The 17,340-nt window shown below is 50.9% G+C and overlaps 1 protein-coding gene across 1 annotated transcript in view; it reads right to left on the minus strand.

Annotated features, from left to right (window-relative positions):
• The window catches only part of KIF28 (Kinesin-like protein KIF28P), a 63,706-nt gene that overhangs the window by 8,704 nt on the left and 37,662 nt on the right, over nucleotides 1-17,340 (minus strand). Inside the window, 10 exon segments of the mRNA XM_070602616.1 lie at nucleotides 1,763-1,870; nucleotides 2,503-2,621; nucleotides 4,954-5,098; nucleotides 6,225-6,348; nucleotides 7,865-7,919; nucleotides 8,914-9,004; nucleotides 10,418-10,539; nucleotides 12,157-12,266; nucleotides 14,397-14,464; nucleotides 16,161-16,272. Coding sequence (XP_070458717.1) covers nucleotides 1,763-1,870; nucleotides 2,503-2,621; nucleotides 4,954-5,098; nucleotides 6,225-6,348; nucleotides 7,865-7,919; nucleotides 8,914-9,004; nucleotides 10,418-10,539; nucleotides 12,157-12,266; nucleotides 14,397-14,464; nucleotides 16,161-16,272 — 1,054 coding nt within the window.

The following is a 17,340-nucleotide window of genomic DNA, read 5'->3' on the forward strand; positions in this document are numbered from 1 at the left end:
GGATCACCAGAGATTCTTTGCCCTGATGGCATTTGCCAAAAACACCAGAACCAAAACCACATACCCAGTGAGAGCTCAGCAGGGAAGGCCTCATGGGACATGGCATAGAAGTCAAGGCTGACTCCCCAGGGATGGGGGGTCTTACAGGAGACCCTCCCGCATCATACTAGGACTCCTGAGAGCTACACTGGGAGTGTGAGGTGAGCCAGCGTCAAACATGCTGCTCTGGACTGTGTGTGTGTGTCCCCAAAATTCATAGGTTGAAACCTAACCCCCGTGTGATGGCATCAGGAGGCGGGGCCTTTGGGAGGTGATTAGGTCATGAGGGTAAAGCCCTTGTGAATGGGATTAGTGCCCATATAAAAGAGACCCCCCCCCCACCCGAGTGAGGACACACAGAGAAGACGGCCGTCTGTGAGCCAGGAAATCCTCACCAGACACCGAATCTGCCCGTGCCATGATCTGGGACTCCCTCGCCTCCAGAACTGTGAGCAGTAAATTGTTGTTTAAGCCCCCACTCTTTGGTATTTTGCTATAAAGCCCAAACAGACTCAGACACCGTCTCTCCCTTTCCTCCAACCCTGGGAGATGTAGAGGAGGCCACCTTGGCACTGGTGAGAGGGAGAAAGGAAAAGCTTCTGAGAAGCTGCGCTCCAGAATGGCCCTGACCCAGATTCGCTCCTGGGCACTCACAGCCTGGGGGCCAGTTAAACTCCAGTGGTGAACTTGCCGGCTCCGGCCCCTGGCAGACAGAAGCACAAAACCCCTTGAACTGGGTGGTAAGTACCTAGGGATTTACAATATAATGTGAACATACACATTTATAGTCTTTTCTCTGTGTTTTTCATATTTCATAATTTTTAAAAGTTTTAAAATTGGTCTTGACCCAGAAAATGTTGACAACTTTAGGAAATGAGCAGAAAAGTTAAACCCAGAGAAGCATCAGTTAGTTGCTCAGTGGAGCAGATCACTCAGTGACCGAAAAGTCCCCAGCGTGGTCAGCCCCTCCTCCAGTGCATGTTTGCTGCAAGACTCATGGCTAAGGAGGGGTGTGTGTGCCCTGAGGATCTGGGAGGGAGCAGTCCACCCAAAGGTCAGCTGAGAATTAGAGGCACGTCCTCTGAAGACAGGCTAAGGAGTGAGCGTTCTCCCAGAGCCAGAAGTCTGAGGGCTGCTCCAAAAGCATGACATACACAAGGGACGCCAAAAGATGGGCCTGCTCTTCTCTGTTAAGCAGAGGGAGAGGAAACGGGTCTTCAGTTCCTAAAAAGGTCCTTCCTGATGTGAGCAATGTCAAACACGGGAATGGATCAGCCAGTGGAGTTTGTGAAATGGACTTTTCTGGAATCTTAATGACAGTGTGGATTTTCTCCTCGTTTCAGAATGGCAGATCTCTCTTTGTCGTGCACACACACATACGCACAGGGACACCATTACCAATTCAATAAACTTTCAGACTCCCTTCTGAAAGTAAAGCCTTTGAGTCATGTTAAAAATAAACAGAAAGAGCTCACTGCCAGTGGTTAGGAAAGATTCCAGAACTTGGTGCTGTGTGGCAGAGAAGCTCAGGAGGGGAGACATGGCGGAGCGTCCTCCTGTCCCTGGAGTCTGTCCCCCAGAATCCCAGCTCACACTTGGAAGACATCTAGCCCCTTTGCTGGGTCTCCACAGGCTATAGCTGGTAAAACTAACCTGCGTGCTTAGGAAACCTGCTCAGAAACCCCTTGTGGAGGCCCACGCCCGCCCACAGCGGCAGCCTCACCTCATGAGTCCTCTGATTGGTCACCTTCACCATGACCTCTTTCTGTAGGTCGTAGCCCCTGGAATCTGACAAAGCCAGATTCTTCACTTTCAATTCCATTTTAAGTCCCTGGTAAGAGAAACACTACTCACTAAATAAAATCCTACATTTACCAGCCTACACCATCTTTGCAATTTCTCTTTCATTCTCTTCACACTCAGGCTTTCTAAAAGAAAATAGTCCAACTCTTGCGCGTTGGAATTGCCACCAAAAGAAATGACAAAGCACCAGAATTTCTCAATATTCTGGAACTAACGTGTAGCCCTTACCAAAGTGATTAAGTCCCTTATGAGTTTCCCGATGACGGGGTTCCTGTGTCACCAGGGAGCTAACCTATCCCAGGTCTTCTCTGTGGTGTAGAAGCCACCATAATCCCTGACCCAGAGAGGCCACTTGGGAGGACAATCTGGGATCGAGTGGTCAGGTGAGCAAGGATTGGTCTGGGGTCCTGATGGTTCTGGTGGCTCTGATGGGCCAGAGGTGGAAGGCATGGCTCTAGGGGCTGAGACTGGGAAGGCCTGGGTGTTGGCCCAGGTTCTGTCACTGGCTCACTGTGGAGTCTTGGGCAAAGCACCTCCCCTCCCCAGGCCTCTGTGTCCTCGTCTATACCATGAAGCCAGTTTGAGGCAGTGGGAGTGGGGGGTGTGGAACCTGTTCCCCAAGGTCCTTTCTGGACTTGACATGCCAATTCTAGCTCTTGCCTTCCCCAGCTCTTCACTCATTTGATTTGCTTCTGCAACCAGTGGCATCAGTTTGATGTAGTCCTGGAACACAGCCAGGACACTGGGGTCTGCTTTCCCATCTCCACTGATCACAGCACCTAGGGGAAAAGCAGAACAGAAGGAAAAGTCAGTCACTTGCTCTGGGATGCTCATTGGTTCATTCATTCTACATTTACAAGCATGTAATTTTTGGATTCTTTTTCTTTCTTCTTCTTTCTTTTTTTTTGCTGAGAAAGATTTGCCCTGAGCTAACATCTGTGCCAATCTTCCTCTGTTTTGTATGTGGGTTGCCACCACAGCATGGCTGCTGAAAAGTGGTATAGGTCCAGGCCTGGGAACTGAACCCTGGGCCTCCAAAGCAGAGCATGTAGAACTTAACCACTAGGTCATGGGGCCAGCCCCGGACAAGGATGTAATTTAAAAAAAAAAACTAAATAAGTGAGGAAAAAAAGATATTGCCTAGCTTTTGCTTAAGTAGTTGCTCATCTCAACCCATGAATCTTGGCAGCTTCATGACAGGAGGCTCTCTGCCCTGGGTTCCCATTCTTTGTCTCAAGGTCCTTGACCCAAGGTGGCTCCAGGCTGTCCAGGGCGAAGAGGTTGGGGAGGTAAAAAATGGTTGTCTAGGAAGAAGGTCTGGGGATTTATCCTGAAGCTACAGCTGGCACAGCGAGCAACCTGTTCTTACTTCTATTTAGTTTGGGGTGGCTTGGAGGAGGGGATCGTGGAGATTTTGGGAGAAGCAATCCCCCTGCCAGACCCAGGTTGGTGCTGCCTTGTGGCAGGAACTCTCAGCTCTTTAGGGATTCCCTGCCCATGGGTTCACACCGTGCCCTGTGGCCCTGAGGGGTGACTCCCCAGAACTGCCCGCCAGCTGCCTTGTTGAGGACCCACAGTCTACTTAGATGCTGAGCACCTTCAACCCAGGGGCTGGGGCGTGTTCACCCACATTGCACCACCAGCTCTGGGCTGGGAAGACAGGTGTGCAGTCGACCCTGTAAATCAATAAATGAATAGATGGAGCATCCAGGCTTGGTACTAGAGAGTCTCGTTTATTGGCTGATTTGTTTTCGGTCAGGAACTTCAGCAGAAAATGAGCAAGGAGGTGAATTTCAAATCAATTTATTTTGCTAAAATTCTGAGAAAAAACCTCTGGTGTAGGGAAAAGGGAGGAACTATTTTGCACAAATGTGTGTGCACCCCACTGCCCTCCACCCACGGGTCTGTTACAGCAAGTTCAGGGAGAGCTCGTGTGCTTGAGGAAAGGGTAGGTGCTGGCACGTGAGAGATGCTCCTCCTCTGGGCAGCCCAGCACAGCACGAGGATCTCAGTGGAGTCCAACCTCCCCTGGCTTCCGGGGGAGCCCTGGGACCACAGCTCACCTGAGCGACTGAACCGGGGCCTGAGGAGGGGAGGGGAGCAAAGGTGCTCAGGAGCCTCCATCAGAGGCGTGGGAAGAGATGGACGAGGGAGATGGTAGGGCTTCTGAGCGGTCTCGCGTATGAGGAATCCCAGATTGCTAGCATCATGTCTGCAACTTACTCTCAAAGGGTTTAGAAACAAATTATCTATATACGCATATCTGTATACACATACACACACACCCCTATAACAAAGCAAATGTAGCAAAATGTTAGGAAACCTGAGTGAAGTGTGTATGAGAGTTCTATGCACCACTCTTGAAACGTTTTTACACGTTTCAAGAAATTGTTTCAAAATTAAGAATTAGAGACAAATGCTTCCCTGCCATGGCAAGAGGCTCTGGGAAACGAGGGCAGAACATGTGTGAGGCTGGGGACAGGCCAGCTGACAACTGCTGACTTCCCGGCTAAGACGCAGTGGGGACTGTGCCCACGAGAGAGCCACGCGATGACCACAGAAGAAAAGGCTTCAAGTGCAAGGGAGAGCCGTCAAGAAAGATCATCCGAAACATGGACAGAAGGCGAAGGGCGGCTGTCCTTTAAGTGTCCTGGCAGAGCCTTGTGTAGGCGTCTCTGTTTCCCTAGGGGAATGTCCCACTGTGTACTTACTACTTACTATTCATTAGGGCCTGGACTCTGAGCTGTTAGATGTTACTTTGTCAAAGACGGCAATTTAAAATGATTTTTATCCGTAGAAGATTATTGCCCGAAGGCCATTGGTTAGCTTTGCCTGACTCGGCAATCTCACCCCAGCCTGCCATATACACTACTGCCCCCAACTCCTTGGAACCATCTATACCCCCATTCACGAGGGAATCAGTTTAATGAATTAAATCTGATGTGTGCTCGCTCTATATTTGTGTGGAAATCATATTTTAACTTTCTAAACATTGTACTTTGACACAATAGAAGATTATTTCCTTAACAAAGCCGGAGAGCACACAGTGAAAGCAGTTGCTTTCAGATCAGCCCATGGTGAATGCCGGAAGTCAGGGCCGAGGCTGCTCACCGAGCTTGTCCACGCTCACTCCCTCCGCAGCTGCTCTCTCCAGCTGGAAAAAGTCGTAATCAAATCTGCTCAAGTCGTCGCTGCCTCGCTCTGAGGGAAACCCGATGTAGAGGTAGGCACTGTTGGAGCCTAAAATAATTCGGTCCTAGGGAGGAGAGAGTCGGATCAGAGAAGGAGGCTGCCCTCACAGGACCCTTCGGAGGCCAGAAGGGGCCAGGTCAGCCTGCTCCAGCAGGGCCAAGGCCCTGTGCCCAGCCCAGCTGAGTTAAGTCACAAAACCCGTCTGAGCCCCCCGAAACAGGGGAGAGACCCATGTGTGAGGAGGGAAGGGGTGGCATCCTGCCTCTGGGGGCATGCTTTCAATTTATTTCCTTATTCCACACTGAGCGCTGACTCTCCATCAAACACTGGGAATCACTGGGGCCAAACAGACCCAACGCCTCCCAGCAGCGCTTGACAGACTAACGACGTGACCACTACCCGTGAGGGCGCTTAGAGGAAAGGGGCGGGGCTTCTGCAGCGTATCCGCGGGGCCGCGTTTATCCGGGGATTAGAGAAGGCCCCTTCGGGAGTGGTCTATTAAGGTGAGAGTTCCAGTGCGGTTGGTTTCTGCGAGGCGGGGAAGGCTGCTGCGGACAGGGCCTGGGGTGTTTTGAGCACCCAGGAGGTCAGCGTGACTAGGGAGGCGCGCAGAGCAGCGCGGCTGGAGGCGGCGGGGCGGGCAGCTCGCGCAGGCGTCCTCAAAGGGAGGCCCTGCAGGACTTCAGAAGGGAGTGACCTAATGCAGTCTGCTCGTCTAAGAGGCTCTCTGTGGCCACGGTGTGGAGAACGGACTGGAGGAGGATTGGGCTGCAGGGAGGCTGGTAGGAGCCTGGGGTGCTGGGACGCAGGCCAGGGCGGTAGCGAGGAGACAGAAGGAGGCTGACGTTTGCAAGGTGCTGTGCAACCCCTCTCATTGGCAGGTTTTTTAAAAACCAAAAAGTCATAAAATGTTAAAGCTGGAAGGGATCTTGGTGATCATCCAGTTCACCCCGCTCTGCCTTATAGGAGAGGTCCAGAGAAGCGAAGCAACTTGCCAAGAACACACAGCAAATTCTTATCAGATCTCCCAACTTCACAGCTGTGACCGTGTCATTATCGTGATCCCGCAGCCGAGGGGCACGAGGCGGTTGGTGCCCAGCCCACCCAACCCTCGCTGCAGTTTCCAGGCCTGGGGCTCCTCACAAGGACCTCTCCCGGCTCTTGGGTGGGACTCAGGCAGGAAAGTTTACCAAATGCTGCAGCTTCGTCGCGGTCGTGATGGGCACCCCGTTAACGACAACCTTGCATTTGCTGTGTGGCGTGACTGTCACTTTACCATCCAAATTTGTGAAGGAAGCGTGTTTTTCTGAAATTCTAAAAGGACAAGAGTTTGTCTAAGTGACCAAATAAAGATTTCAGTGAACAGCTTAAGTTCTCTTTCTCACTCACACACTTCAGTAGTCTAGAGCTGCTGACGATGCATCTGTGGGCTCCCGTGTGCCGTGGCCACAGCGGGTGCAGAAGGACCCTGCACACAGACTTGGGAGAGAATGAGGCAATTCTTTTATTAATAGAACCAGCATTAATAGAACCAGCACCGACTGAGTGCCGATAGCTGCAAGGAGCCCGGAGACATGGGGGTCACAGCCAGAGTCCTCAAAACACACGGGCTAGTGGGACTGATGGAGGGAAAGTGAAATGAAGTTTCAGAAGAGACGCTTGGGAAGGTGACTGACTAATGAGCCTCTGGCACTGCAGAGAAGTCTAGATCTGTTTCTGGGTCTTTGTTATAGAAATCCAGACTTTGTATGTCACAGGATTTGGGACTAGTTGTCAGATTGGCTGCCCAGTGGACATCATTTGTGTGCCCTGAGTGACTGTATTCCTAACTGTTCTAGAATGTTCCAGCACTCCTCGGCTGTCATGGAATGTTCTGGATGTTGAGACACCTGTCCATCCATATCCCTTGTTTGCTTGGGGCCCAGGGATCCTATGGGAAAGTTTTTAACCTCAGCTTATGTGGAGTTCAGCCACTTACAGACCTCTGTGTTGGACTAGGGGTCCCCACAGGAAGTGGCCTGAAAGGGAGATGAGGGGAATCCCCAGGAAGAATCAGGAGAAGGGGTCTGGAGGCTGGTGGTGCAGGTGAGGTGATGCCCACTGGCCCCTCAGTCAGCACTGTCCCCTCCCCCCCAACCCCCCACACTTTGGCGTGAGAGGGCTGAGGTAAGCTGGGGGGACTGGCCAGCAAGGACTCTCTGTAAGGGCTGATGGAGCCTATTGGCTGGAAATTGTGGGCAGCCAGGACACAGAGGTCTTGGAAGGAGGAGAGAGAGCCCTAGGGCAGTGGCCTTCCGAGTAGAGAGGCCACAGAGGTGGGACACTGCTGTGAGTTTATGAAACCCCACCGTAGGGTTCCACAGGGGCTCCCGGAGGGCTCTGAGGGACTCCTTGGGGAGGGGTCACCTCCGAGCCTGGGCTTGCTGTCAGTGCACTTGGTGCTTGCTCAGAGATCTGAGGATGCTCTTGCTTTCGGTGGTGAGACCGTGAGAGGCATGAGCTGCCTCGGTGGGCCTCTGCTTTCAGCTCTCTTCATTTCCTGGGCAAACCTATTTGTGTGGAATTATCACACCGAGTCTCGCAACTGACTTTCCCTTTTCTGCCAAGATCCGAACCAAGGAAACAGTGAGCACAGCAGGAGGAATTTTGGCGAGAGGATGGAAGCCCTTCCACCGGCATTGGAGCGGGTCGCTGAGGGAGGTGGGAATTTCTTGCTCCTGGTTGTCCAGCAGGACTTGTGGCCTGGCCTGTTGCTGACCAGATGAATTCTGGGAATCTCGTCTGGTCACAACTCTCCGAAGCTGGACGAAGATAGTTCATGTAAACTTACCCCAAACCGTGAAGAGTGATGGCGTTTGAAGTAGCCTGACCAGCATCACATGAACCTGAAAAGAATTAGGATAAATTGCTTTCAAAATTTTTCAGGATTTGGTCTTAACAAGAGAACAGGTCTGATGTCTGGGAAGGGCCGTTTCCTCTCCAACAGGATCATGGGAAGGGATTTTCCCACTGGGATTTTCGATCATAATGGTACTTGGGCATCACCTTGCTTAGGGATAATTGTTCTACTTTCTTCCCTTTTTGTGGGACTCTTAACCTTTGTAAAGTTCCACCTTCTTCACGGGAATTCTGGAGGAAGAAGCCGTTGAGTCTGGACCTTAGGAGATGCGCTGAAGGCTGGCCACAGCGGGGGTCCCGGTCTGTGAAGGTCTGTTTCTGTCTGTGACTGACCCCGGGACAGAGCAGAGGGCACCACCGGCCCTCCCGCGTGCTGCACCCCCCGCCTGGCCCCCGCTGCCGTGCTTCAAGAGCCCTCTACGGGCTTGAGTGTGCACAGGGCCAGAGCGGGGAGAACCAGATGTTACTGCAACACGGGTGCCATTTTCCAGTGGATGAGCGGGTAAGCAAAAGGTGGTCTATGCAGGCAATGGAATATTATTCAGCCTTAAAAAGGTAGGAAATGCTGACACGTGCCACAACATGGATGAATCTTGAGGACCTTATGCCAAGTAAAATAAACCAGTCTCAAAAGGACCAATACTGCATGATTCCACTGTGCGAGTTCCCTGGAATAGTCAAATTCATGGAGATAGAAAGTGGAAGGGTGGGTGCCAGGGCTGGGGGAGGGAGAATGGGGAGCTATTGTGTAATGGTACAGAGTTCAGTTTGGGAAGATGAAAAAGGTCTGGAGATGAATGGGGGTGATGGTTGCACAATGTGGATGTACTAAATGTCACTGAACTCTTCACTTAAAAATGGTTAACACAGTGAATTTTATGTTATGTCTATTTTACCACAAAAAATAATTTTAAAGAAAAGCACCATGCTCCTGGGGTGAGAAGCAGGAGCAGGGCCAGAGTAAGTCACGGGAGAGAGTACCAGGCTGAATGAAGTACTTGAGGACGCCAGTGAGCTGTGGGTCCTCGTTGACGTTGAGAAGGTGAGGGAGGGTCTCCGTCATCTGCCGCTCCTGGAGGAGAACAGAGAGGGTTCCCGTCACCAGGCAGCCAGCACACTCAGAGAAACGCTCCTTTCCTGCCCACTTCTCATCAAATCCGTCTGTCTGTGCCTCCTGTGAAATGGGCTGGTAGAGCAAGCCCAGAAGGGGTGAGCCAAGCGGGGCTGGGGGCTCCCTGATAGCAGGGGTGAGCCCTCGGCAGGGCAGGGGTCAGGGGCCTGAGCTCTTCTGGACAGGGCTGCTCTGAAGCATAGCCAGTTTCCCACTCTGCTCCCCCTTCCCAGCCGCCCTCCCGTTGTCCCTCCACCTTGACCTCTACCCCACCATTTTCTTCAGGCTCCCAGTGTCCCCAACTGTCAGGATGCCCCTCTCTGGTACCCCACCTGGACAGTCCTTCTCTGGGGCCTCCACTGAACCGGCTACGCTCCATCTCATTCCCCGAAGCCCCCTGACAACCAGCTGTTGATGACCCTCTCCTGGCTACCTAATGCACCTCAGTCTTTAATACAGCATTGATGGGCGTTGTGCTCATAGAAGATTGACAGTCACACAGACCTGGAGCAAACCACGCACCAGCAGGAGAGCTCTTAAATCCTGAAATTCTGATGGAGAGTAAGGAGGAGAAAAATCCATTCTGTTGTTACAGTCCACCGGAACAAACTCCTGTGTTCTTGCCCTGGGAATCCTACCCAGTCCTTGCAGCTAAGAGTTGTAGATCCAGCTGCCCCGTTACATAGAAGCTTACTTGAACAGCACTCTAGCTGCTGCGTGCACCCCATGTTGCACCCACACCTCTACGATTCTTGGACACCGGCCTGACCTGGCCTCCTGATGCCACAACCCTCCCCCCGACTGCGCCCTCACCATCAGAGGTTCACATCTTTTCTGGGCTTCATGAGCTGTTCAGAATCCAGACTAGACCCTCCCACCACTCCCAGTGTTCCAGGTCTGGCCCGTGACTCTGGGGAGTAAGGTCATGGTGGGGGTGCAGTGTTGACCGGAGGCAGAGATGGCATCTCCCTGACCCACGCAGGAAATTCACATCACAGGCCCTTGAGGATGTGGTATTGGCAGTGAATGCCACGGTTCAGGGTCACAACATACCGTCCCCAGAAGACAACTCGTATTCCTCAGATTCTCCCCCAACTCTAATGATCAGTGGCCTCGACTTCTATCCTCAGCCTCTCTCATCAGTATGCACCAAGGCCTCTGCTTCCTTCTCTTTCCCGCCCTGCCATTCTCCCCACTAACTCTGCCAATAACGTTATTGTAAGTCATGTGCCACGTTTCACATGTTACACGTTCACGAAAAACGCTCATCCCTGTCATCCACCGGACAGCAGCCCTGACGGCAGCGCATGTCCCGGTGGAGTGCCAGGCCGCGGACCCAGGTGCGGCCTCCACGGGTGGAGGCGGGAAGCTCACCCGGGCAATGGCCACGTATTGCTGCTGCCACTCCTTCCGAGCCTGCTCCAGCTGGTGCGCCCAGCTCATCGGGTCAGCATGAGGCCCGAGCCCGTGCTCGGCCAGCAGACAGGCCGGCTGCCCTGGAAGGAGGGAGGTGTTTTAGGTGACGGGCCAGCAGTGTCAAAGGTGAGGCACAGAATAACAACAGTAACTCTCGACTCCCCTCTAAGTCAAAACACGGGACTCTCAGGGGCCGGCCTGGTGGCACAGTGCTTAAGTTCTCACGTTCTGCTTCGGCTGCCTGGGGTTCGCTGGTTCGGATCCCGGGTGCAGACATGGCACCACTTGGCAAGCCATGCTGTGGTAGGTGTCCCACATATAAAGTAGAGGAAGATGGGCATGGATGTTAGCTCAGGGCCAGTTTTCCTCAGCAAAAACAGGAGGATTGGCAAGAGTTAGCTCAGGGCTAATCTTCCTCAAAAAAGGAATAAATAAAAAATTTAAAAAATTTTAAAAATTAAAAAAACCCCAGGACTCTTGGCAGGAGTGAGGAGTTTAACTGCACTTCGTGTGAAGAAGAAATCGCTTGGTAAGTTCTGCCAAGAGTAGTATCACCTTTTAATCCATAAGAAACTAGGACACAGAGGTCCTTTGTAGGAGGAGCCCCAAAGCTCAGCATCCTATTTTTCATTCGTGTAGGTGTTACAGGGACTTCTTGTAAGGCCAGAGGGTTCGGGAAGAATCGAAGCTGGTCTCACAGTGTTTTTCACATATTCTGTGTCTGTGCTTCTGAATAATGGGCATTGGATGTTATGTTTAGGTCAACAACCAGCGCATCCAGCTTTTGATGTTACAGAGATTTGTGACCCAGCAGAGCCGTGCGTGGGCCAGGTGAGGCACTGACTCCCTTGAGGAAGGGCTTGGTGGAGGCTGCAGCCTCAGTGAGTCAGGACATGGGAGCCTGGAGATAGGCCAGGCGAGCTGACGTGACCTCTGAGCCTGGCATCCACCAAGGCAGCATGGCGGGGCCGGGGGGTGTTGTGTAGCTTCCGATATTGCTGTTTCGATGCTCAACACTTCTACCAATTTTACTTCAACAGTTTTATATTTTGCTTTTTTATCCATCCCATTCTAAATTATTAACAGGCATAAAATTATATATACCTGCATGCTGCCAAACTGAAATCTGAGGCCTAGCTCAAAGCAGCAGCTCTGGACGATTGCACCCAGAGCCCCCCGGGGCCTTCAGGCAGGACTGCGGTGCCAGGGGTTGACTAACTGGTCTGGGTGGTGCTTAGTCACCAGGTGACTCTGAAGCGCAGCCAGAGCTGAGAACAGTCTCAGGAGACCGTGCTGCTGCTGACATCGCTCAACCACGTGAGGCCACCAGGAGAATAAACGTCAAATGGCTACCGTCCAAATCTGGTGAGGAAAGTCAAAACAATGGCCTCAAAATAAAAATGGCAATAAAATACAAGACTAAAATGACTATTTTAAAAGGGCAGGGCCATTGTTTCTTACAACTGCATATAAATCTATGTTTACCTTAAAGTGGTTTTTTTCCCCAAGGTCAGGGCCAAAATGTCCTGACAAAGTCCCAGAGGCCACCGTTGGCCGGTCCTGGGGCTCCCGTCAGATTCTAACCAGGTGTTCTGCCCCCAGGCCCCTCCTGAGCCCACGCTGGTCACTCACTCCCTCCTGTCCCCAGCCTTCTTACTGCTGGCTTTTACTCAACATCGACTCCTGCCTCAGTTTACCTGCCATGCTGGAGTTTCCACATCCGAGCAGCAGTTTGTTGTTCTCTGTCCTCGACTCTCTCATCAGCGTTGAGGTGTTGACCACGGCTTTGTTCCGGATCTTCTTAGCCCTTCCGTGTGCAAGGACGACACACACTCAGGCCCTGGGCCTGCTGCAGCTGGAGCAGCACCCCAGAGGCCTGGGCAGCAAGGGTCAAGGTGGGAGCCCCTCCCCCCGGACGACTCAAGATTCCACCAAGTCGGGTCCCAGTAAGCCATTAAGACCAAAAGGGACTTTAGTGACTTTCGTGGTTCAAATAAAGGTGAGCAGCTCAGCTGGAGCCCAGAGCCCAGAGCCCGGCCCCTGACGTGTCCAGGGCCCTGAACACACTCAGCCAGTTGGGCTGCCTCAGTGAATGAAAAAGTCTGCCCCCTCCCTCCTGTGGCAGCTGTGATAACTCAGCCTGAAGGCTTCCAGCACCGCTCTGCCCTGTGCGCCCAGTCCCGGGGTCTCAGAGGTGAGCTGTCTCAGTTCCTTCTAGTGTTGCCAGAGAAAACATGGGACGCCCTCAAATATTGCATGGGACGTACTTATGCTAAAACATTCTTGCTCTTTATCTGAAATTCACGTTTAACTGGGCATCCTGAATGTCTATTTGCTAAATCTGGCCACCTTCCTCCTCTCATTTTACACAGAGGAGATTGAGGAACAGAGAGTTTACAAGGCTTGCCCCAAGTCACACAGCCTGGCAGAGCGCGGACTAGAGCCCTGGACTTCTGGGTACCATTTTCTCTTTCCTGTACATCACAGTCTCTCATCACATGTAAAAACTGTTAGCACCAGATTTGCATCTGATAAGCAGTAAAAACTGTTAGCACCAGATTTGCATCTGATAAGCAGAGAGAAAGCGAACATTCTAGATATTACTGAAGGCAAAATTCGACCTAAAGATCTGAGCCTGTTGGGCAGATGCTGGAAGAAAACGTCTACCGGTGTGAAATGTTCCTGAGGCTGCACAGTGGAGGATGAGAACACAGGTATTTCTCACTTAAATGCAAGGGGCTCCCTCCCTCAGAGGAGAGCCAGGGAAAGACAGGAGAGGCGATCGCTTGGTGGCATAATAACATCTGCGATTTCTGAGCATCAAACACACGCCAGGCAGAACTCGGCCAGGAACGGTTCGTGCACCATCTCATATGGCCTTCACCCCAATGCTGTGAATAGGTATCCACCCCGTCAGTGTGAGAGGTCACTGAGGGTTGGGGAGGTCCAGGTCACACAGCTGGTGGGGCAGACACTGTCTGCAGCACAGGCCCTCAACTGGACAGGGACATATTAGAGTGGGCAAATGTTTTCATTTCCCATGGAACTCCAGCTGCCTGGAACGCAGGCCTGAGAATTCCAGGGTCCTGTCTGACCCGATGGGAGCCTTGCAGTGGTGGGTTCTCGTGTTTGCCCTGCGGTGGGAAGGAGGAGTGGTGGGGGCCTGCGGGAGAGTTTCTCTCCCTGGTTAGAGGCTCCCTCTCCCCATAGCCCACCTCCCTTTCTTAGAAGGGTCAGGAGAAGCAGGTTGGAATAAGCTCCAGATGCCTGCCTTGAAAAGCAGGAACGTGGCACAGCCACAGCCTCGCGCCAGGCTAACTGCAGGGGTTTGTTTCCTGGGCCAGTTGGATGGGAAGGAGCTGGCCATGATTGCCCCTCCCTGAGAAGAGACCTAGCCCTTCACGCCTATTCCAAAGCATCTAACCTGTATTATGGGGCCTAGAGAGATGAGAACCAACACAGAGAGAGCTGCAGGGCTGGTGACTGGGTGCCAGCCTCGGGGTTGCCTCTTACATGCTCAACTTCATCTACCGTTAGCATGAAGTCCCCTGCCTGCTGCTATGCTCTAGCCATGTCCCACGGGACTAAAGGAGAAATCCGTTAATACCCATGATATTCGGCAGCAAAATACAGGGAGACAGATAACTAACCACACCAGGGTTGGCATCAATGCTTTCTCCCATGGAAGTGAGCCCATGGCTCCTCCCCCATCCCAGACTGGAGTGACAGAACGGCAGGCTCAGGAGGGCCCTGAGGCCCCAGTTCTTTCTCCTCTTGTTTTATTTTCTCTCACTCCTCTCTCACCCATCATTTTGTTCTGCCTTCTCCTGGGCCTCTTCCCAAAACACCAACCCATTAAGTATAAGGGCACTAGAAGAGTTTGCCAGGGTTCGAACTTTTTAGACCCACTGTGGAGAATAAATATTCATAAACGTACCTTTCAGCATATCTTAATGTTGATAAAGTTTCCTCATAGCAGATGTCAGCTGGACTTATAGCTGCTATCTGTGAAAAATATCCCTTTCAGATTTTGTTATTTATATAGGGATTTATTGTTGTTGATATTATACAGCAAACATTCACAGAACGTCCTGTAATTTACAGTATTGTTCGAACTTTACAACTCAGACAGAAAACTGAGGCTTAGAGAAAAATAATACGCCCAAGGTCACACGGATAATAACTGGCAGAGCTGGAACTTGAACCAGCCCTGACTGACGTGAACAGCTGTGCTGCTGACCCCGGTGCCACACTGCCCTCTGCCCTGAGTCCCCAGCAGATTTGCTTAGGGATTGAGATCACAGGGGAGTGTGGCCACCGCAGAGACCCATAAAACTGCTCGTTACTGCGTAGCCACTTGCGTGGTTTCAAGTCTGGCTGTTGACTTTGGATTAATTGTTCAAGAATTCAGATGAGAAAACAAGCTTTTTGATGAGCTCGAGGTGGGCAGGGTCGCTGAGGGTGAATAGGAGGGGTGACTGTCCACATGGCAGCATGTAATCCACGGACCTGGAGGCCATGGTCCAGCACATAACAGCCTGGCGAATACTGCTTCATCTTTCTTTAGCTTCGTGGCTTTTAAAGCTTGTTCATTTCTATCACCTCATTTAATTCTCACAGCAGTATTTCCCAGTGGCTATTGTCATTATCTCCACTGTAGGAAGGGAGAAAGTGAGGTTTTAAGACGCTGAAACTGGGGTTGGAGCCATAGAGATTCCAGAGCTGGGATGTTGGCTTTGCGGATTCTCTTTTTCATTTGCCTCCTGAGATGATCCATGACCATCCCCCACCTCCTACCCACCACGTATTTTTTTGTTCAACATTCTAACTCCTCAGCCGGAGCCCCATCTTGCAGACCCGCAGTCGTCCTCTCAGGGGACTATGCCCACGTGGGCTCAGACCCGTCAGGTTTGATTCTGTAGTTCAGAGGGCACCTTATGGACTTCCTTGGATTCCAGGTTCTTGGGGGATGGCCCATTGAGGCCCACGGGTACTGACAACCAGCAAAACTTTAAAATGAAATATTTAAAAGTAGTTAGGCAAGATTAAATGATAAAGACTAGGGATGTGTTTTCCTGCACATTTTGGAGACAGGTGCATATAGCAGGTCCCAGCAGGGGGCGTGTCTCTCCTAACCAGGACAGCAGACCCAAGGTCAGTGCGAGGCTGGAGGCAGCATCCACCAGTTTTGCCCCTCCCTGCACACGAGGCTGAAGAGCAGAGAGCCCTGATTTTAACACATAGCACGTTATACCCACTTGGCAACACTCAACACTGAGTCTTGAAGTCTTTGCTGAGACGACACGATCCAGCCACTCTCTGGGCTACACCCCTGGCTCGTGTCTAACACGGTCAAAGTGATTTCCAGTCTTGCCATGAAATGACCACTGGTTAGAATAATATGATACGGTTAGTGTTATTTTTAAAATTGTATTAGTTTTTTCCTGATAATAAAAGTAATATATGTTGCTTGTAGAGAACCTGAAAACTACAGAAAAGAATATGAAAATTAGCAATATAGAAACTTGACTTGAACGTTGTGGTGGAAAGAGCTGCAGGAGTAATGAGACAACAGGTGAGAATGTGTGGTGTAAATGCAAAGTGCTGTATGAGTGGTATACGGAGAATAATTTCCATAGCAATAACAACAGCAATAATAACAGCTCAATCAGTCTGAAATGTTGTAAGAAAGTCACTTTACCAGAGTGGTCCTGCTGTTCCCACCCAGAGCGGACTGCAGCAGCTTGGTCAGAACAGAATCTCTGTAGGGGACGTGCAAGACTCTCTTCCCCATGGCTGCATCGGCCAGAGCACTGAACGAAAAAGGAAATACAAACTCAAAAAATGTATCCAGAAGAAACCTGCCTCCCTGGGGATAAGTCAGAACATGCTTCAAATCCTCTCTTTGACCCCATGGACCTGAGATGTGACTCTAAATAATACCCAATGGTTGAGACACCTTCTGTACACAGATGCAGAAGCAAGATGGCTACCCAGCACAGCCGCTGGCTCCCTCTCCAAGAACAACCCTGGAGAAATGATAATGAAAGAGGAGAGCCCAGATCTGAGGGACCAACACCCTAAAACCTGTGAGGAAAACCTAAAGAGCCTGCAGGCTATCGTGAATGTGTATAGAGAAGGGTTGTGATCTGAGGAAGAGAGTGACAGGCCATCAGCATAAAGACAGGTACGGGGAGTGGGTTGAAGTCCTTTTCTTGCCTTTTTCTCCTACTGCCTTAAGAAGAGCCCATGAAGTCAGGACCCCATATGACTACAGCACCAGAGTGAGAGTGAACGAGAAATAATTGTCTCAGTCCCCACCCCGTTCCAGGGGATTGCGAAGAAAGCAGAATCGGCATTGAAAAGAGAGGGGAAGAGGAAGGAAGAAATCCTACCTATGAGAAATTATAGTCACAAACAGAGAAATCTAAAAAATTAATGTAGGTGATTTGGAAAAGAAACAAAATGATCGTCTAGAAAGGAGTAAGCACAATATTTGAAATTAAAGACAACATGGATAGGTTTAACAGCAAATTAGACACTGCTATCATTGGAATTAGTAAAGTATAGTTCTGAAGAAATTATCCAGGTGGCAGCCTAAAGACATAAAGATGGGAAACAAGAAAGAAAGGCTAAGAGACATGGAGGACAGAGTGAGAAGTTCCAAATAGTCTGACTGAAGTTCCAGAAGAGAAAAGAGGGGAGAAATGAGCAGATGCAATATGCGAGAGATAACGGTTGAGAATTTTCCAGAGTTGACGAAAATCACTAATTGATAGAGTTATGGAGGCAATAAATCCATGCCCAAATGCAACATAATGAAGTTGGAGAACCCCTAAAAAGAAGAGTTTAAAAGTAGCTGGGGAAAAAGACATTATCTT

This window comes from Equus przewalskii, chromosome 31, assembly GCF_037783145.1.
Source record: "Equus przewalskii isolate Varuska chromosome 31, EquPr2, whole genome shotgun sequence".
NCBI classification, from domain to species: Eukaryota; Metazoa; Chordata; class Mammalia; order Perissodactyla; family Equidae; genus Equus; species Equus przewalskii.